Here is a 21,561-nt window from a genome sequence, read left to right as displayed (position 1 = left end):
CAACAAAGATCCGTTGGGTCTCACCTGTTCTGGTTGAGGATCCATTTTTAATGCAAACCAACGAGATGAAGCAACTTCAGCTCCACACTCGACACATGAAGTTGTTTAACTAAAGTTCAGGAACAGGACAACGCCCCTCTCTCTCTAATCTTAACTAAAGTTCAGGAACAGGACAACGCCCCTCTCTCTCTAATCCAATTACCTGCACATACTGTACGTATATAAGTCTGTCTAACCCTTCCTCTCCTGTTTCTCAGTCTTCACAAACCCTGTTTCTCACCTCGTCCAATGGGCAGCTCTGTGGCCTCACAGCAAGAAGGTGCTTGGTCCAGACCTCGGTCAGCCCCGGCCTTTCTGTGTGGAGTTTGCATGGGTTTCCTCCCACCGTCCAAAGACATACGTGCTAAAATTCATAATTCCGCCAAAGAGATTGTTCTTTTTCTACCACAGGAGGTTGATGAGAAAGCTGTTTTTCGAGATGAACCCCCACCCTGAATCTTAACCCCCGTGTTCCTAGCAGCTCCGGCCACCAAACCCTAAACAACCCCCCCTTCATCCCAGTCCTCTCAACCCCTCCATCAAAACTACTCCTCATCATCCAGATTGAAGATTGACCTCACTTCTAATTTTGTGCGCCCCTTAAATTTTCAACGAATGAGCCCCTACGTAAAGTTCCACCTAAATGTTCGACATTTTTGTGGCAGATGTAATAAACCTAGGGCGGCACGGTCAGACCCTTCTGTGTGGAGTTTGCATGTTCTCCCCGTGTCCGCGTGGGTTCTCTCCGGATGTCAGCTGGGATTGGCTCCAGCCCCCCTGTACGCAGGATAAGCGGCTGACGATGGATGTAATAAACATAAGAAAGCTTCTTGAACCCTAATCCAAGAGGAAATCACCCATTTTGATTTGGAAGTGCAAATTTAGGCCATTTTAAACCATTCACAAGCTCTATACTGCAGAAGCACTTTGACCAGCTTCACATTTGTGTGCCCGTGGCCTTCAGCATTAATTATCCAATCTGCCCAAACTTCACGTTTAACAACACTCCCAGCCCTTGAAGGAATTGTCAGCTCGGACTCATGGTCGTAGCGCCACCTACTGATTTGATTAACATGAAATTTTGGCTGTGTGGTCCGCGCTTGATTAACTGGAACATTGCAAAGGTACGAAAATCTTCGATCTCAGCCCAATTAATTCCGACACCTGAGAGTTTCAGAGGCTGTTCGACTGTCCGACAAGAACTTTCACATACTGACACCTGAGGGCCCGACAGGCTTTTATGCAGAAGTTTCCCCTGCGCACATTTTGCGTGCGATAAACATGAATGTAAAGCTATTGTTTAATTTTTTTTATTTCACCCTGGAGATAGCAGTCAAAGAAAGACAGCAGCAGTGGTGCAATAACTTTTATAACCACTAGGTGGAGCCATTGCTAAATATTTCCTGTAATATTTCCTCTTTCTGCGGCAGCCAGTGGTGGTAACATCTGGAGAAGATGAGGAACGTTCATTTGCACCCCCCAAACTCCATTTTAATGGGAAACAGTTGTGATTTCTCTTGGAGCCACATTTGCCTTTTGTTGTTATCGTGGGATTTGTTCTATTCCTGCTTTTTGTTTTCTCAGTTTGTTTTCGTTCCTGCTCTTTGAAGGACGGAGGTCAGGACTTAAATGTTTCCCTTCGTGTAGAGACTCTGCTGGCTTACATTTCACAGAAATATATCGGCTCATTTCACTCAGCTACCTCCTCCGCCTCTTCTCTCTGGTTGAAGATCTTTGACTTTTGGGCCTTGAAGGCTCATGGAGGACAACATGGATACAGATTAGTTTAAGAACCCACCTTTTGATTCTGAAATCTTGGTGGATGGTGATCTTCCATTAGTGTATACGTTGAAAATGGTGCTATCATTTATATCATCTTCAACGTGGTAACGTTTACTCTGAGTATGTTTAACTGACCTATTTTTTTCTATAAGCGCCTCTTTACACATAATTCTACTTTTATTGAGTGACGTAACTCTTTCCATCCTTCTCCGTCTCTTCAGTGGAAAAACCATCATAACAAAAAGATAATTAACTTTGTTTGGTTGAGTACCAATAATCTTGCCTCTTCATTCAAGTTCTGTCGTCACAAACCAGAGACACACAAATGAAACTCTGCAGGCATCAAATTAAACATCTTTTAAACTTTATACATATTCATCGTTGCCATGATGAAAGTAGGACGGCTTGTGATAAAATCAAGTGGAATCGTACACAATAAACGTAAGCGTTAGACGGAGCCGAGCGTCGTTCTCCGTGCCAAAGGCCGAGCCCGGGGTGGTTTCTTCTCTATGCTTTCCTCTGAGGCATCGAAGCAATGAGCAGCCAGTACAGAGAGTAGCAGGTTCCTGTAGAGAAAACAAACCCACACATTTCACTTCACTTTCACTTCTCAATAATTATTCATTTATTTTGAATTTACTTTTATCATCAGAAGAAGTTCGGGTTTTCCTTTTTCACCAACAAAGAGACGCTCAGAAGGTGGTGAAAATGGGGAAAAAGAAAACTGGCCAAAATGCAGTTTAAAGACAAGGTGGACGAAATGAAGAACTGCAATTATGAGGACAAGAAAAAAGGCTTGTTTGAGCCTGATGTGTCTGACCAGTTTTGCTTGATTAAGATTGATGAAATGGGCATCTGGAGCAGACGGGTGTGAGGAAAAGTCAAGGGCCTGACTGCTTTGAAGCTGTGCTCTGATCTTGTGTGGCATTTTTACATTTATTTTCCAATTGTCTTATAACAGTATAAAGTTTCCATGTCACAGAAAGAATCCTTTGCTGTTGCGTTGGCCAAGGTTCCATCATCGAAAGGCTTTGAATGATTTTGGCCCCGCGTTGCTCTTACTTCATTATTTATAAAAGGTTTTGAACGAATAGCGAAGAGGACTGATACGGAAAACCGGATCTCCCCAGGGGTGCCTTGAAATTGTTTGTGCTCTACACTAATGACTGGAGAATGTTTAGGTCAAGGTTCATAATCAAGTTTTGAAAGCAGCAACGACTCACACTCGCAACTGATTGTCTCTAAGACAAAAGAGATACTAATTGACTTTCGCCGTCATGGCACACACTTTGGAGCCAACAAAGCAATACAGGTATTTATGCACCATCCTGGATGGCAGGGATGGACTGGTAATCTGGCATACCGGGCAAATGCTCGGTGGGCCGACGCACCTCTGGGGCCGGTAGGTTATAACAAGGGCGACACTTTGTGTCGAAAAGTGGTGGGAACATTTTAAAGGCTCATATGAGGGGTGTGACGAAACACTTGGGCTGCGAAACATGAGAAATATTGGAGTCTCGAGAACAAGACAACAAGATACTCTAATGCTATTTAGAAAGAAATATTCATCGACGAAATTGGCAATTCGATTTTGAGCATTAAACTCTTGATTTCCTGCACCAATTTATGGTGGACATTTATATGAAGGGAAACACAATTCATTATATAAAAATATTATTGAATATAATTGTTTTTTTTTGGACATGGCAGATCTGTTTCTTCTATATTTAAATGATGTTTTCCTGTTGTGCAAGTAAACCTTTCTCATAGAATTTTTATTTGCTATTTACTTTTAGCAAACGTTTTCAAAAAGTGGTGGGGAGATGTCCCACAGCATTTGTTAAAAATGTTCTAAAAAATAGCAACAAGAAATGTTAACTAACAAATGAAAATGCTTTTTTATATTCTGATTTGTCACCGGCCACCTGAATTTTGTTTCCTTTTTTATAAATAAAGATATTTCCACCATAAATTGGTGCTGAAAATGTCTCCAGAAGGCAGAAAATTAAGTGATTAAAGCTAAAAATCTTTTGGGGGAGGAGCCAAACTCAGACCCCACCCCTTCCTCCAAATCACATATTTCCTAACATCTCTTCTTGTCTTGTTCCCGTGGCCCCAATATTGTGCATCATCACGTCTGGTAGGGTTTCGTCACACCCCTAATCTGAGCCCTTAAATTCCCCCACCACTCCTCAGTAAAGCGATGCCCTCGGGTAGAGATTGTGCAAACCATAATCACAACGATGATGATTACCTCAATTAGGTCAATGATGATAATATAATCGCAATGCTGTCATAAATGCCGCTGATCACTCACTGTCCAATAGCACAGCGTGAGCTATGTCACATGGTTTGTGTAGCATAGTTCCTCAGTGTACTCACACTGATCCACTTGCACTGGTAAACTCATCCACGGCACTTACTACTCAGCTTTGTTTTGGGAAAATCTTACAGTATATTTAAAAGAACTGCAAGGATGGTGTGTTGGTGAGGAATGTCCGACTGATTGTTGTGGGCCGCCTGGACCAAAAGCGCCCTGCTGGATGACTTTCATTGCCAAAACTAACTCCATCTGCAAAAAGCCCATTAAGAACGCTGACAGGTCGCTTATGAAAATGTTTTATTCATCTTTTGTCGAGTCACTTTAAACTTTTGCAATTATTAGTTGCTTTGCCAACCTCAGGGTAGGTAACAAAAGTAGGATGGGAAATATTATTAAACATTGTCAAAGGACATTTGGCACCAGCTTGAAAGATCTTGACCATAAAGTGAGGACCACTCATAAAAAAGTCCAAATCAAACAGATATGCTGTTTGATTCTCACACAAGCTGACACATTTTAACAGAAAGTTGTTGGACTCTTAGATTTTCTTTACCTCATTGCAACTTTATAATGATGACATCTACCAAATGGTTATTATGTGTTTCTGTTTTCATTGGTTGTGTTAAGTAAAGAGTCCCTGAACGGAGAAAGATGGAATTGACATTCATCGCTGTTTCAGTCAGATAAACTGTTGAAAGCTGAATGTTCCAATGAAAAGCGTCATTTCAAAAGTAGAAAGAGTTCATCCAGCCAAACCACCCACGCCTGTTTGAAGAAGAGATCCTTAAGTATTCAGGAATCTGCCAACATTTCTTACTGTTGCAACTTTTCAGACCACGCTGGCGAATCTGATCCTGAAAAGTCAGTTCATGTTACCTGCTAAAGTTAGTGTCATGGTCGCCCGGTAGAGCAGGACGTCCCCGGTTCCTCCCTTGATGTGGACTGGCAACCCGTTGTCCTCCTAAAGCAGTGGAAACCACATGGGGAGAGCAGAGTATGCTAATTTGTCAGCATGGAAGCTAGTATCACTCAACACAGTGGGCTCACCAGAGGTTTGGTGATGTGATTAGGGGAGACCGGGTGTGTTTGCAACACTTTTTGCTTCAGCAACTATGACTCACTGAATTTTTTTAGCTAGACTTTTAAACAAATTACCCACATCTGTTCACTACAAGAACATCACATACCGCGTGAGTTGATGTCAAATGCATTGTGTTCCCTTGTTACAACCTGCCCCGATACTGATTCTTACCTCAAAACTGTTTTTCTCTCTACATATTCTGAATGAACCTGTTTCCAGACTCGAGACCCACCGTGCATCACCTGACTCTCTTATCTCTAATTGGTGGAATTGGTATTGTGACAATTCTCCCCATGTTAAAACCATACCCCGTCTCTCTTATACGACGTATTCTGTGTACAGGTGGATTTACTGTGGCTACATTTAGCCACAGACACACGTACATGTCTCACGTCTCACGTTCTGCAGTGAGGCTTCAGTCGATCACTCTGCCGTCTGTTCCGTAATGTCCCTTTCCCTGCTGTCGTTCCTTTAGCTTAAACAACCAGACGCTTTCGGCGGTCAGGGCTCCGTGTCACAGGGTGTTTTCAGTGGAAGTTGGCCGAGTGGTTGTAGATTAATAATAGTCTGTAAGACCTTTTTCTCGCCTCTAAGCCTTTCTGTTGATGTGGAAAAATCACCGCCAAACTCCACAAAAGGGTTTCTGACACTGAGCTGTGGGATGCAAAGAATCTGAGAGGTGTTGTGTTTGATATTCGATGTCCGCAGAGGATGAATCGTGCACTGCGAAAACTAAAATCTTAGTAAGATTAATTATCTGAAGGCAAAATAACAAGATATTTCTTCTTACCAGGCGGCTTTTATGTGAGAGAAGTTCACTTGTTTCAAGTATTTTTGGCTTTATGTAGCAAGTGAAATATTCTTGTTCTGTTGGCAGATAATTTTGCTTATTTTAAGTAATATTTCCCCCATTTTAATGCTATTTTTTCACATTTTTGAGAGCTGACTTTTTGCAGTGTGTTGATTTGTGTGACATCCTGACTTTTCTTCCTTATCTGTTCTCTACTGCTTGATTACCTGGAAGAACTTCTGGGCCTCGGGGACTTTGTTCTTCAGCTGTCTGGCAGAGGTGCTGAAGGCCCGGCCAAACAGAACTGGAACTTTCTGGAAACGCAGAGAAATGGGAAGATATTTTACAGAAAGTTCAGTGTCGTGTTTAAGAGATTTGCCTGCAGTGGAGATTTTAACTGAGCCTCTCTCTGCTGATCTGACAGATGACCGATACTGGAGAGAGCAGAGGAGGGAGGGTTTTTCTAGGACATTTTGCAACTCCTCCTCCTCCTCCTCCTCATCTGCTGCTACACTTGAATTTATGAGCAAATATCTCATCTTGCTCTGTAGGTGTTTTCCAGGGAATGGGTGAAATCCTTCTGGCATAAACATGTCGTCATGCATGTGGCTGCAATCATTCCCCTGAAACTTCTGCATACTGTAACTTTATTTGCCTTAATGACAGAGAGAAGCAGCCATGGAACAGGCTGCTATGAATTAAATAAATATACAACATTTTATTTATACTTTATATTACATTTATTTATGCATTTTTTTTATCTTTCAACGGCCTTTACGCTCAACCTTAGGTAGCCACTACTGAATTTCACTAACATTGTTCGTATATGTGACAAAAAAAGTGCATCTCAAGAAAAGTTCATTTAAACTTCACTGAACCAGACTGAGATTAAAGGCTCAGGAGTAGAGAAATGTAAATACATTTTGAGATGCTAGAGTTTTGATTGATCATCAAGATTACAACAAAAAAAGCTTGAAATATTTTACAACGTGTAATGAACCTAGAATATATGTATAAACTATTATTTATTTCTTCTTCCACCACCATATGTACTTCTACACAAATCCATTGGCTCCATGATTACATTTTTTGCTTTAAATAGCACAGCCGTTTATCCCATTGTGTTTCAAACATTACTTCAAATCGAACACGATGTTTTCCATGCTTTTAATTTTTTCCACCTCTTTCCGTGTGTCAATTTTCTTGCAAAAGTATTCTGAATATTACAAGTACATATTCACCACTTTTGTTTTTTTTGGTGGAGGAGGCTTTAAAAGTTTTTCAAATAATGAAAATGCAAGTTTAGGCTCCCATAAAACTCAAGATTTTCCTTTTTTAAAGTCTGTTAATTCTTGAATCTGTGATTCTACAATTGTTTAATGATGGAACTTGTGATACTGCTAGTTGTGATAGTGACAGACTTGTTGGGTGAAAGGGGAAGGGAAAGCGTGTCATTTCTGTTTCCAGGCCCACGAGGCTGCTGGGAGCTGACGTCTCTCAGACCAGGTGTAGCCTCACTCTGTTTGTTGGGAAACTGAAACTGTATATTTGTTATTTCTGTAACCCTAGTTAATGTCCTGATTTAAAAGTGACTCTCTTTCTCTGTTCCTTTTTTCCATTACACAAGACTTCGCCACTGGGAGCCAAGCTGCGGTCAGTCTGAACCCTGACTCTCGGCCTCCTTTATAACCAGCAGCATTTACAATCAGTATATCAGGCCCAGACTGTACTCTTTGTAATATTATATTATATTCATCTTTATATTCTCGCCATGACCGATTGCAGCGTTTGGAGAAGACCAAAACCTCTTTTCTAAACAGTTTGTGTGGGATTAGTGCACATTTTTATGGTTTTGGAACCATTATTTTCATATTTGGAAAACAATGACTGCATTGTTAAAATACTCCCCACACACAATCCAGGTTCTTGTTTGCTCAGATTACCAGTGTGAATCAGCAGGCCTGATGTTTGAACAGGGTCTGTTAGTGATTTAAAGTGAACCCGTATGCTCACTTGTCATATTTCTATCATATATTCATCATGTTTTAATCACGTCTACATGTTTTTATAGTGTTTTCATCATATATTTGTCATCTTTTCTTTATATTTTTGTTATATTTTCATCATGTTCTTGTCATATTTTTGACCAGTTCGTCATGTTTTCATCACATTTGGGGCGACAGAGATCTTTACAGACTAATACCAAAGTATAACGACTGAGGCCATAAATTATAAATAATTATAATTACACATTGAAACTAGTATTTTTGAATACGGTCGGCATTTTCAACATGTTGAGTGGACTAGTGATGTTCTACTAATTAGCAACAGCAAACCGACTTTGAGAGAAACATGATGCTAACTGAGCTGTTTTTGAGCAACACGATGAGGAAATGCTTTAAATGAACGAAGGTTCAGTGACAACATAATTGATTTATTTAACTGCAACATTCGCTTCAAAAGCATAATAGGTGGGTTTCATGGTTGAGTGGTCAGGAGACCGCAAAAGCGCTGTATAAATAAAGTCCAATTACCACGTATGGTTCTGTTTAAACACTCGCTGCATGTGGTTACGGTTCAGGCAAGATGGTGGTCTTGGTTAAATAATGAAAAAGTCAACAGTGACTTTATTGCCTGAACCTGAATACACACTGGACTCAGGATGTAAATTTTAGTCTCTGGTATTTAAAGTCCTGCACTGTATGTTTTAATGCAGTACATTGAGCAAATACTACTATTGAAAATATACAAGTAAAGGATGCAGGGCTGCATTTTTGCCATGTGATTAACAAATCAAATTAAGAAACCAAGTTTCTGCTGCCAAAGCAAAGAGCAAATGTTAAGACAGTTTTGCAAAGAAATGTCCTGAAGACAAGAAATGACTCTCTGACCAAAACCCAGATAGTTTGACTATGAAAACCTGACCACCCAGATCCAGCACATACAGGACCAAACATGGAACTGATCAACTTCTAAATGACTGGCGAGCTCGTGTGGGAGCTGACTGTGGATGAACATTTGTAATTGCTCTCAGCCTGAGCTGCTTTTGTGCAAACTAACCTCCAGGCGCTGCGTGTCTGGAAGCGTAACTTTCCTAGATTTTATTTTGGAATGAAACACTTAAGTCTGTCTTCTAAAGAAAGCTACTTTTTAACCATCTGCCAAGGTCACGTCGGGCAGCTGCAGGCATGGCTGACACAACTGACAGCCAATCGTCTGAACCTGACACTTCAGCCAATCAGGAGACAGAGAGGGGAGAGAGAGCCCGCTCACTTCTCTGTGTGTTACAAGGGTAAACTGTGCCAAACAGCCAGCAGTCATTTCCACGGTGGAGTCTGTTTGCAGTCAGGCGGTTTTCCGTCGCTGCCATGAAGTTGCCCGATGAAAGATCCTCTAGTCTATATAAACAACTGAGGCCAAACCAAGACAGTTTGGACAGCGTGGACACTTGCAGATATTATGGACACAAAGATTTTGTGGAACAGTATGAGCTGTCGTATCCCCATGTTTCCTTTGGGAATGTGTGGTTGTGTGGCAAAATCTGTTCTCTGCTGAGAAAGTACGATCTTAAATCAAGTAACTTTTACTCTCTAAAATGTTTCCCGTAAAGGCAGTAATTAGGTTTTTCCTCAGAATGCAAATGGCACAGAAGATTAGTCACATATGTGGTAAACAAGGTTGTCATGACATTGTCTTGATGTGATCATACTGGATATGAAGTGTTCAAAGCTGTTGGAGAAGGGAGACACGCCATTGTCTAAACGTGGGGATAGCTGCGCAGACTTTCAGACATCCGTAGTGTGGCACTCAACAACACTGACTTTAGACTTAGCCACGCACATCTGACCAGTCACGATGAAGGGGGGGTTAGTTGTCGCGTTCAGAAAGTTGAAAAAATGATATCGCAGAGTGTCAGGGTCAAGAAGTCCTGCCACAGGTTAAATATCTCTCAGCGTGTGAGCATTTAACAGCTGGAGGTCTGCTCACTTCTCACTAGAGTAGTAAAAACTTCTTATTCTATTTATATATCGTTTATTCTATTCTTCATGTTCATTAAATGAATGTCCATTGAACTTGTTCAGTCCTAAAATTGCTCAGAATGACAGATAGTTTGAACACCTGCCGTCCAGTGACAACTGAAGACCCTGTGAAACAGTGGAAAGCGCCGGAATAAGCCAGTAAGTGGACGTTAATTTCATCTCTGTATGTTTGTTTTTATCTCTCTGAAAGGCGGATGTGGTAACAGTGGTAGTAGAACTTCTTCTTTCACTAAAAGTATCAATACAACAAAGTACAAGTACTCCATTACTAGTAGAAGTCCTGCATTCATTACCTAAGTGAGTAAAAGTACTCAGTCTGCACAATGGCGTGCTACATGATTATGTATTACTGGATTATTATTGATTAACATAACATGTTTAATGTTGCAGCGGTACGTTACATGTTGGGAATTTAATCTGTACGATGCAACATGTTTTATAAACTGATCTCATGATATGGATGTAAAATATTAATCTGAAGTACCTTCAAATTAAATAAAGTATCTGAGCAGCGTACTAATATGCTGACTCACGGTAACATGTTAGCGCGGAATAACATTCTGTGTTTGTGTTTCTGCAGGTTGAGCACGTTGCTGTCTGTTAGTGTGTACGTGCTGAGCGGCATTAACCCTCTAACAGCAGGTGTTGCAGGTATGAGATAAAGTGAAAACAGAGTGCCGGAGAGAGAGAGCAGGTCACATGAGGTGAGTATATATAGATCACGTCTTTACCTCCTATGACACCATAAACGCCGCACTGAGGCCCAGCAGGCACAAACACAAGAAGGAAAATACAGACAGTGAACGCTTTACACTTCTGGCCTACACAGTACAAAGGTCAGGCCCCATAACTTGCCTCACTTTCTGCACAAATACACTGACCTCTCTATCTTTTCTCTGCCCAACTTTATCTTTTCTACCTTTTAAAGGAGTCAGAGAAACACACAGAGCGAGAAAAGAGAGAAGGCTTTGAGGAAAGAGAGAGAAAAACAGTTGTAGTTACCAGAAAGTGATTCATGTCTGTGTCGGTGTGTGTCGAGCTGTGCTGCCTCGCTTCACCCTGACAAGGACACGCACACCCACACAAACACTATCAGTTTTACTGGATCTCGGCCAAACTACGATCCGCTGTAGAGGCCAAACAGTCTGCGCTCTGCAGCTCACGGGAAGCAAACTCAGCTGTCGCTAACCGCGGTGCCGCAGGAAAACTGTGACGTATTGGTGGTCAAAAACAGCAGGAAATTTACTTTCAGGCACATTTTTCTTGTTATTTTTCCTTGTTGTGTTTTCAGTAGACCAACTGGAGGAAACCCAAAGCTGTTTAAGTGTTGCTGTGTGGGTCTGAGCAGAGCCCCACGCTGTCTATCTGTTTTAATCATCTTCATGGCTGTTTCAGGGAGGAGGAACAACTACAGTGGAGAACAAACGTGACCATGCAGGCACCTGAGCCATGTTTAATAGACCTTTGAAGTGCTGACTTTCAGCTGTAATTTGAGTTGACATCCATTTTGTGTCAACTATGCTGAACTTGCTTCAGGCAGGACTGTGATTGATTACTATTAATTACCTATGTTGAGGGACTGAATTAGGCAGATTCTACAGCTGCAGGGAAACGTCTGCGAACCCTTTGGAATGATAGATAAGATAAGATGTACTTTATTGTCCCCGAAAGGAAATTTGCTTTGGACTCTGTCCATTCTGCAGCTTTACAAGACAACAAAAAACACAGAAATAAATCTCTCACACATATTCTCATGCACCACAACACATGCTGTCACATACATTAGACAGTTACCTTTATAGTAGCACAGTGACTCCTTCTACCAGTTCTGATTGAACAACCCTGTCGGCTGCATTCCCCGCAATGCAGAACAACCACAACAGCCTACATATTGCACAAATGTCACATTTCACATAACCTGTGCAATACTTGATGACATATTGAACAATCCAGCAGCCTACATGTTAGTGTTGATAAGCTTAATGGACATAGGCACAAATGAGTGTTCATCGGTTTAGCCTGCATTTAGGAACACTAAATCTTCTACCAGAGGGTAAAAGCTGAAATGCCTTTGGCTCAAACACCATCTCCTCAGTCTTGGTCACATTTAGCACAGGACAGTTGTCCTCACTGGACTGGGTACGCTGCTGGGCTTCTATCTTTGTGCATAAGGCCGAGGATCGCGGTATCGTCTGAGAATTTGATAATATAATTGTCAGCGTGGACCGAGCAGCGTCAAATCTCCACTTTCCTGCCGGTCACATTGAACGTTACAGACAGGCTGCGCTGTAACGCAGGCTGAAACGTGTCTTAGGTGTGTGGACGTTATTCACACACCAACGCTCACTACTCCTGCAGAGGAACACAGAAAGAGATGCGGTGGACCGTGTCAAGCAGGGAGCAGGTGAAGCAACACTGCTGGTGACGATCAACATTCAGACCACGTGGTCTCTGTCGGTAATTAACAAGAAGCCTCCTGCACGCGCGGCTCATCTGCTGCTGGGAAAAACCAAACATGAGTTCTTTTAAATAAAACTGCTGACAGATAAAGTCAGAGCAGCCAGACAGACAGACAGGTGCAGGTGAGCAGATTACTGTAGTTTGTGATTAAGCACAAAAATAAATTAGAATTAAAATGGGGTGCACTTTATTTCCAGTGAACTCCCATCGTAGTGCAGGTCACAGATCTTCATCTCAGTCACAACAATAGACAAACACAGTCTGCTTAAACTAAAGCGACACAAATAATTACATGTTTTATTGAACACATTCACAGTGCAGGGTGGGAAAGTATGTGGACGCCAATGACTTCAGGAGTCAGCCAACTTGAAGTAGCATCCAAGTGTTCACATACATTTTGTGGTCTAACAATTTCTTCAGAAATGCAGCTCATTTAAAGGCTTCACATAATTTTTCCTGCAAATGTATATTTTTCTTACGCTCTGCCCAAAGCGTAAACTGTGCTCTGCCGATCAGACTCTGTCGGCTCAGAAACAGTCTGACTGTCTCTACGTGTCATGAGCGATTAAAAAAGGGAAAGCAAATTCACAACGTAGTGGAGTTTGAGGAGCCAAACCACACATCACCCACATCAACGCCAGCATTCCCATAAACACCCACACGCCCCCCTCCCCCCAACAAAGGCTCAGGAACCCACAGAGCGATGAACAAAGTTCCTCCTGTCGTCACACAGGTTGCATGTTGAACTAGACCTATACGATGAGATAAAAAATGAACCTTTATTGTTCCCAGAGGGAAAATTCATTCATTGCATCGACACAAATATTTAAACAGGTACATGTAAAACTATAATTGGCAGTATCTGCAATTAAAATAAGACTAGATATAAAATTAGAAACTATGCAAGAGCAATTAAACTTCCAAGGCAAGCAGCTGAGTTTGACCACGAGGACACACAGAGGTGCTGCCAGGTCCAAATAAACATGTAGTCTGATCTCAGTATTATCTTAGTTTCTCCTGTCTTGTGTCATGCTTGTGTTAGGACAATACTTCCCATTGTGGTCAGTTAATTGTTGGTTTTGGTCTTTTCATGTGACTAATTTGAAGGTTCAGTCTGTCAAACGTCCCCTCTGACTCCTGCCAGGTGTTTGTTCCCCTCACACACCTACGCACACGTTTATTCTGTGCAAACCACAAAATCTCGGTCTGAGATTCACTTCCTATTTTCCCGAAATGTGAGTGAGAGTGAAGCTTTAACAGCAGCTCAGTGCAGCAGCAGCAGCTGTCCGGTAAGTTTGTCAAATCTTCCCTCTGCAATAAGTTAGAATAATGTGATAATATAGATTGTATTGCATTATCTATTATTATGACTGTATTATAGAGTAATAAAGAAGTGTACTATTAAAGCACCAGCAGAGGTTCCTCTGATGTCTGAGGGGTGGTGAGATGATTAATGGGAGAGGAAATAAGAAAAAAAAGACCCAACCTTCTAAAAAAAACAGTTATTGAAATGAAAACGTGTGAGAAGTTTAGAGGGGAAATTTTTTTGTGTGTAAATCTGATAAAAACTCAGACATCTGAAACGTGGCGAGGAGAAGCAACTATCAACCCTGCGTCATGCCAAAGAGCAGTAGATCTGGCAAAACGTCCCGCCGACAAGGCGTCCTCGAGTAGATTTACACACTTTAGAGACAGTTTTCTACACAATCTTAATGTGTTGGATTGTATAAACTTATTTAACTTAAAATCTTCTTCTGAAGAGTAACTGTCAGTACAAGAGTACAAGTACAAAGCAGCATAAGATGGAAATCTGGGCGATCCTGGGACAAAATCTTCGGTGGTCTAATTTGGGTCAGTTTAGGGGTCCTTGATGAGAATAAGTTAGTAAAGTTCCCCACAACCAGTTTCAGTGTAGTCCTTGAGTAAATGTTGTTAGTTAGTTGTCTGTCATGTTACTGCTTGGTATTTTATTGATCCCTGTTTGGTGTTTGATCAGAGGCGATGTGGTGCTCTGTGCTGCCCCTGCTGGTCAACCTGAGTCCTGCGGTTCTGTTCCTCCTGCAGCTGCCCGGCTGCACCGCCACACGGGAAGGAACCTGGGAGGACTACAAATATGGACACCAAGGCTCGGAGCTGCAAGATAAAAAGCACTTCTGCTCCTGGAAATGCCTCCTGTTCACTCTGCAGTGGCCCGCAGGTTTCTGTCAGGTGAGCTTCACCATCATCATCGTCGTCTAAGTCAGCTTTACTGTCAATGGCAGGTACAAGGGACACAGAGGATTGTTTGTCTCATGACCCACATTCAATGTAAGACAAACAAACACAGCGGCAGACTGTGATCAGGCAGCGAGTCTGCAGCTTTCCAGAAACACAGTCTGACACAAGTTCCTCGGTAGCAACACAGACGTCAGCGAGTGTGATCATCTCAGGCTTCATGTGCACAAATTACACAAACACATAACAGACAAAACACATAGCACACGTTTGGATAAAAAAAAACCCAGAAAAGAAATAATCACGGCTGCATTTAGATTTGAAGAAAGAAGAAAGAAAAGGAGGAAATTAGGAGGAGGTAAGGAAGGAAGAGAGAGGACAAGGAAATGAGGACGTAAGAAAGGAAAAAGGAGGTTTGTGTTTGGGAAAAGTGGAGGTACCGAAAGAAAAGATGAGGTAGGAAGGAAAGGAGAATATCAGGAAGGAAATAAGGAAGTAGGGAAGTGATGAATATGGTAAACAAGGAAATGAAAGGGCAGGGAAGGAAAAGAGGAGTAAATGAATAAAGAGAGCAGGATGTGAGGGTGTAAAGAAAGGAATGAGGGGATAAGGAAGCAAAGGGGGAATAAAAGAAGGACAGGAGGAATTAAGGAAGGAAATAAGGAGGTATGCAAGGAAAAGAAGAAATAAATTAGATGTTGTGAAAGAAAGGCGGCGTAAAGAAGGAAGAAATCTAGAGGAAGACAGAGGATGTAAGGACAAAGTGAGGAAGTAAATGATGAAGTAGTGAAGGAGGGAAAGGATGAGGTAAGGGTGTAAATGAGGAGGCAGGGAAGACAAAGAGGAAGTGCAGAATGAAAGGTTGCGAAGGACAGGAAGGAAGGAAATGAGGAGGTAGGGAAGAAAAAGAGCAAGTATAGGACAAAAGAAAAGGTAGACATGAGGAAGGAAATGAGGAGGTAGGGAAGGAAGCAGAGAATAGAAAAGAGAAGATGCTGAATGGGATTTCAATACGTCGGCCTCCCGCAGTTTATTAAACACGTTCAGTAACTGCTGAAGACTTATGGCTGCTGGAGGCAGGTTTGTTAACATGCTGTCTGTCCGTCTGTCCTGCAGTCTTTGAACAAAGAGACTCTCTGCAGGATTCCTCAGAGCATCAACAACTGGACCATCCACGGTCTGTGGTAAATATCTCACACACAGTCACCTCTCCGAATACGTCAGCGTGACTCACTTCTTCAGTTAAACATTGGACAACACGAGGACAGAGCTCTTCGTTGTAAAGATGCGATCTATCTTACATTATCGGCTGTTAAGTGCACCCATAACACAGCCAGTCACATTTCAAATTCTTTGGACTGTGTCCCACCTCTGAGATCGTCTTCTCATGGAGACTAAAGAACACTGCAGCCTTTAGGGGGCGCTATTGGACCTTTCCACGTGTTTTCAGGTTGGTGTTTTCCCAAACAGGTGTTTAGAAGATTTTATAATGTGAAAGAAATGTTTAAAACAAACAGAACTTAACGACCTACAGAAGCTGAACTTTTGCTCTTCTGGGTTCTGCCTTGGGTTCCCACTGTGTTTGACTAACCAGAATATTTTGGATATATGTCACGTTAAAGAGGTAACATGAAGAGTTCCTCAAGTTTAAGAAAATACTGCTCATGAAGTTATTCTCTCCTCTTGTTCTTGTAGAAGACAAGGCCGAAACATATCAGAATCAGAAGGAGCTTTACTGCCAAGTAGTGTTTTACACATGTGAGGTATTAGCTTGGAGATCAGGTGTGATCAGGTGTGATCACGTGTAATCAGGTGTGATCACGTGTAATCAGGTGTGATCAGGTGTGATCAGGTGTGATCAGGTGTGATCACGTGTAATCAGGTGTGATCAGGTGTGATCACGTGTGATCAGGTGTGATCACGTGTGATCAGGTGTAATCAGGTGTGATCACGTGTAATCAGGTGTGATCACGTGTAATCAGGTGTGATCAGGTGTGATCAGGTGTGATCAGGTGCTGCACGCAGACAAACATACAGTCGACATAAATAAATGTAGATATATAAAAATATGGAATAGATAATGCAAGTTATACTTAAGCAATAGCTCATGACAGGCCGTGCTATACGCTATCACAGTTAAGGGGGTTGCAGGTGTGACACCAAAATGTGTGACCTATCAGATTCTGTGACCCAAAGGGGAAGTTAAGCACCAGAGGCTCTGACACCGAAAGTGCATGGTTACGGTTAGGAAAACATCGTCGTTTGGGTGTAGTCACAGAATCTGATGGGTCACAGATTTTGCTGTTACACTGGCCCGACGGCAAGCGTATATGTCACGGCCTGAAGTGAGCTGTTGTTTTTATTAAACTTAATTACCAAGTACAGCAAGAAGAAAGTAGGCTAACAGAAGCACTACAATTTGACTCACCAACAGACATTTCTTTATGAGTACAAACTGTATCCCAGCAGGCTGCCGGTAGGCTACGTAGCGAATGACGGTTGCTAAGCAACACGCATCAAAGGCTGGAATTATTAGAGCTATTTATTTAAATCTATTTGCATGATTTGACTTTGGTAACTTGAACTTATAATATGATCTGCTTGCTGCTGTGTTCCGGCGGCCAGCAGGCTAAAATAAGAACACTTTAATATTAAACCTACCAGAAAGGGCAGAACTGCGTCTCTCCTTGAGCAACAGTCTTTGAACAGGCTGTTGAAACTTAAACTTTGTTGTAAAATCGCAGACATCTGGGGCGAGTGGTGGACTGCTGAGAGAGAGAGAGAGAGAGAGTGAGAGAGAGAAAGAGAAATGTTCAATCATGGAATAAGCAATTCTCTCTCTCATTATTTCTTTACTTATTTATCTCCGCCGGTAAATGTAACACCAGGTGTAAATGGGGCGTGAGACCCCCAGGAAGATCAGATTTTAGACCCCATTTGTTGCGGAGTGATACAATCTGTGCAAAGGAATTCGACATTATACCCGTTGTATACGCTCATTATATCACTACTATGAACCAATCAGATTGCTTCATTTGAGCTACCCGTTTTATAAAAGAATAACAAAAAGAACAGAGAAAAATAAAAAGATATGCAGAGAAAGAACACCGAGGCACATATTTACATGTGCATTTTTCTGGGTTTGTGTTGTGCAGACCTTCATGACTCCTTCATCTGTCATTTCTTCCTGCTTTCAAAAGGGGAAAAAAGATTTTTTCTCAGCTCTGACAGCTTATCACTGAATCCCACATTCTCTGCAGAGCGAACTGATAAAGTTGTTACTTGGAAGTGCTGACTGAATAGTTGTCAGCCTTTCAAATCCAACAGAACGAAGAGTCATTCATCGCTCTGTGGGTTCCTGAGCCAAACGCCTTCTGCAGCTGACCTCCCTGCGTAGGAGGAACACTCCCGAAACTTTTATAATTGGGCTGATTTGAGCTGCTGCGTTTCTGCCTGCAGGCCTCTTCGGGTGAAGAGTTGCTGCGACTGCTGGCCGATGTTCCACTCAGACGTCCAGGTGAGTCCCGGTCAGGATCAGCTCACCCGGTTACCCGAGACGTCCAACACCAGCAGACAGATATGATGTGCTGATCGGCTGATCTCCCCTGTCTTCCAGGAGCTGGAGGCGGAGCTGACTGAACACTGGCCGTCCTTACTGCAAGTAAAATCCAGCTTCCACTTCTGGTACGAAATATTATCGGTGTCAAACAGGCGCAGAGCTGCATAGTCACCAGAGCCACACGTGGATTCATCCGCTGCTGAAAATAGTCCCCCAACGGACGCACGTGTCAGGAAACTACCGGGCCTTTTTTCAAAACTAAATATCTGTGAGGTGTTTTTAATGATTTACATCTTCGGTAGCAACCAGTGGGCTTCGAGCTGAGAGCCACAGAAAGTGTTGTCAAGTTTGATATGATACAAATCTCCCTTTAAAATCTTAGCTCGCAGATCAGAGAACGTTTTCCCTACAATTATATTCAAAGACCAAACCGGCGTTGTTAAAAGCAGACGCTTCTTCTTTAACATCTGACGACTGTTTAATACCATCTACTCTGCCTCTGAGATATATTTAAGGATGTGTCTCGTGGCTTAAGTGTAATAACCGACTCTCTGCACCAACGACCTCATTTTATCTTATTTATTTGTTACTATAAGCTGCTAATTAGATGAGATTGCTCCAACAGAATTTCGTTGTATGAACGCATGCAATGACAATAAAGATCTATCTATATAGAAAGTCCCTGAGGGTGTCGTTTCTCTTGGTGCACAGAAAGCATTTGACTTTGCAGACAAATTTGCTTTCGGTAAATTAAGCTACTGCCTCGGTCGTGCGTCTGTATTGGTCGTGCTCTATAGTCTTAACACATACTGGATGGAGATCTTTCACTCTGTACCTCATGTTTCAAACGTCAAGCTAGAAACCAAATCCTCTGTTTGGGGTTGCTGGAAGGGAGACCAACAATGAACTGCGAAAAAACAACGTACTTTATTGTTTGTCTCCTTCTGGCTCGTTTCTCTTTTAAGACCAAAAAGCACAGCACTTTTCTTAAAACCTCAACTGGGAATTTGATGCATTTGTAACAGTTTGCAGACGTTTAAAACGCAATAGATTAATTGAGAAATTGATTGTAGCCCCGATGTTAACATGCTGCTGTATTATATATGTGTGTGTGTGTGTTAACAGGAGAGAGGAGTGGGAGAAACATGGCGTGTGTGCAGCATGTGTGGAAGGAATGAACTCGCCGCTCAGATTCTTCCAGATCTGCCTCAAACTACGAGGACGGTTCGACATCTACAAGTTAGTTCACACGTGTTTCTCAGCGTAGGTCACGTTCAGGGACGTTACAGTGATTAACATTTATTCCCAGACGTTCACCTAAAACTTTAACCGATACTGTGACTGAGCTCCGTGTCATGTTCATATCACATGGCTACAAGGGTCACTTTGTCACATTGGAAAGTGGTGGGGACATAGGCGCTCAGATTAGGGGTGTGAAGAGACACTCAGCTCGCCAGGCATCACGATTTGCGGTATTACTTTCACGAGAACGAGACGAAAAGATCCTCAAACAGTGTTTTAAAGATATCTTCAATGCCGAGCTACAGGGTAGTTTGGGGTAAGACGCCCCAAACTTTAACTACAAGCTGTATTTCAGAACGTTTTTAACAAATTATGCTTTAAAAAAGTGGTGGGGACAAAGTCAGCCATTTCAGAAAGTGGTGGGGACATGTCCCCAGCGTCCCCAGTGTAAATAACAACAATGCATGACTACCAATGTCCAATCTGTAAACTAAATTGATGACATTAAAGTCATAAATCTCAGATCACCTCACGTACAATATCACAACAGTACTCGGCTTGTTGGTGATCTTTAACAAATGACTTTGAACTCAGATGTTTGGTTTGAGTCTCCGAATGACGCACTGCAGGAAGCGTTCACTGCTTAAGGCCAATCTACGACACAGACTTTATACTTGTGCGTTGGTGTCTGCAAAATATCTTTCAAATACAAATGACAATGCTTTGAGAAAAGTTGATTTGCACAGTAAGAAAACACGCAATGCAGTTTAAATAAAGAAGAAACAAATTTGCATTATTTAAAAAAAAGTCACTCAATTTAACTTTTGTATAAGTGAAGACTTCTACCATTAATACAAAACGAGTCAAAAACTGCATGGGGAAAGTTGTGTCTGTCTTTCTGTAGATTGCTGGAGGACGCTGCCATCACGCCGTCCTGTGAACGACCATACAAGGTACCACCGCACACTGGACGATCCAACTGTTTAATGACCCCTATTCTCTTTAGAAGTGCAGATATGAACATAGAGACCCATGGGACAAAGACAAACAGTGTAACAGCAGCACAAGCAGAGAAGCGTCACCCAGGAATGTCCATTACAGAGTTACTACAGTGGGGGAAATAAGTATTTGACCCCTTGCTGATTTTGCAGGTTTGCCCACTTACAAAGAATGCAACGATCTATAATTTTAATCATATGTACATTCTAACAGTGAAAGACAGAATCCCAAAGAAAATTCCAGAAAATCACATCATATGAATTTATAAAAATTGATAACCATCTGATGAGGAAAAACAAGTATTTGACCCCCTGGACAAACAGCATGTTAATATTTTGTAGAAAAGCCATTAATGGCCAGCACAGATGTCAAACGGTTTTTATAGTTGGTGACAAGGTTTGTGCACATTTCGGCAGGCCCACTCCTCGGCCCACTCCTCCCTGCAGACAGCCTCCAAATCATTCAGGTTCCGAGGTTGTCGCCTGGCAACTCGAATTTTAAGCTCCCTCCAAAGATTTTCAATTGGATTCAGGTCTGGAGACTGGCTAGGCCACTCCAGAACCTTGATGTGCTTCTTCTTTAGCCACTCTTTTGTTGCTTTGGCGGTGTGCTTAGGGTCGTTGTCGTGCTGAAACACCCATCCTCGACCCATCTTCAGCTCTCTCACTGAGGGAAGGAGATGTTGGTCCAGAATTCCACGATACATGGCCCCGTCCATCCTCCCCTCAATACGATGGAGTTGTCCCGTCCCCTTGGCTGAAAAGCACCCCCAAAGCATGATGTTGCCACCACCATGCTTGACGGTGGGGATGGTGTTCTTTGGTTTGTACTCGGTGTTCTTTGCCCTCCAAACACGACGAGTTGAGTTGAGGCCAAAAAGTTCTATTTTGGTCTCATCTGACCACATCACCTTCTTCCAGGCCTCTTCTGAGTCGTCCAGGTGGTGAATGGCGAACTTCATGCGGGCCTGTACGTGTTTCTTCTTGAGCAGGGGGACCTTGCGTGCGCTGCAGGATTTCAATCCATGACGGC

At 42.2% G+C, this 21,561-nt stretch overlaps 2 protein-coding genes across 4 annotated transcripts in view; one reads left to right on the top strand and one right to left on the bottom strand.

Moving 5' to 3' along the window:
• Nucleotides 1–2,168: 2,168 nt before the first annotated feature.
• LOC123986003 (cytochrome c oxidase subunit 7A2, mitochondrial) lies at nt 2,169–11,188 on the bottom strand. The gene is made up of 4 exons (XM_046074042.1): nt 11,058–11,188; nt 6,243–6,329; nt 5,021–5,105; nt 2,169–2,387 (listed from the first exon to the last, which is right to left on the bottom strand). The coding sequence occupies exons 1-4, from the start codon at nt 11,070–11,072 to the stop codon at nt 2,329–2,331; spliced, it is 246 nt and encodes an 81-aa protein (XP_045929998.1). The 5' UTR covers nt 11,073–11,188; the 3' UTR covers nt 2,169–2,328.
• Nucleotides 9,344–21,561, top strand: part of rnaset2l (ribonuclease T2, like) — a 21,096-nt gene continuing 8,878 nt past the window's right edge. Inside the window, exons 1-9 of one of the 3 annotated variants that reach the window (XM_046074040.1) lie at nt 9,344–10,193; nt 10,636–10,759; nt 13,660–13,804; nt 14,580–14,723; nt 15,846–15,913; nt 18,189–18,246; nt 18,346–18,386; nt 19,414–19,527; nt 20,435–20,483. In XM_046074040.1, coding sequence (XP_045929996.1) covers nt 10,755–10,759; nt 13,660–13,804; nt 14,580–14,723; nt 15,846–15,913; nt 18,189–18,246; nt 18,346–18,386; nt 19,414–19,527; nt 20,435–20,483 — 624 coding nt within the window. In that variant the 5' untranslated portion in view covers nt 9,344–10,193; nt 10,636–10,754. Of the gene's footprint in view, nt 10,194–10,635; nt 10,760–13,622; nt 14,724–15,845; nt 15,914–18,188; nt 18,247–18,345; nt 18,414–19,413; nt 19,528–20,434; nt 20,484–21,561 lie in introns of all 3 variants that reach the window. The other 2 variants (XM_046074039.1, XM_046074041.1) reach the window with 2 other exon arrangements.

Source organism: Micropterus dolomieu, linkage group LG17, assembly GCF_021292245.1.
Source record: "Micropterus dolomieu isolate WLL.071019.BEF.003 ecotype Adirondacks linkage group LG17, ASM2129224v1, whole genome shotgun sequence".
In the NCBI taxonomy this organism is placed as follows: domain Eukaryota; kingdom Metazoa; phylum Chordata; class Actinopteri; order Centrarchiformes; family Centrarchidae; genus Micropterus; species Micropterus dolomieu.
This window is presented reverse-complemented; position numbering and strand designations above follow the sequence as displayed.

What these genes read in the sequence shown, in the direction of transcription:
- LOC123986003 (XM_046074042.1), bottom strand. An exon ending in AGGCCCAGAAGTTCTTCCAG is followed by an intron (nt 5,106 to 6,242) that starts GTAATCAAGCAG and finishes CCACTGCTTTAG; the next exon opens with GAGGACAACGGGTTGCCAGT. An exon ending in CATGACACTAACTTTAGCAG is followed by an intron (nt 2,388 to 5,020) that starts GTAACATGAACT and finishes TTTTCTCTACAG; the next exon opens with GAACCTGCTACTCTCTGTAC.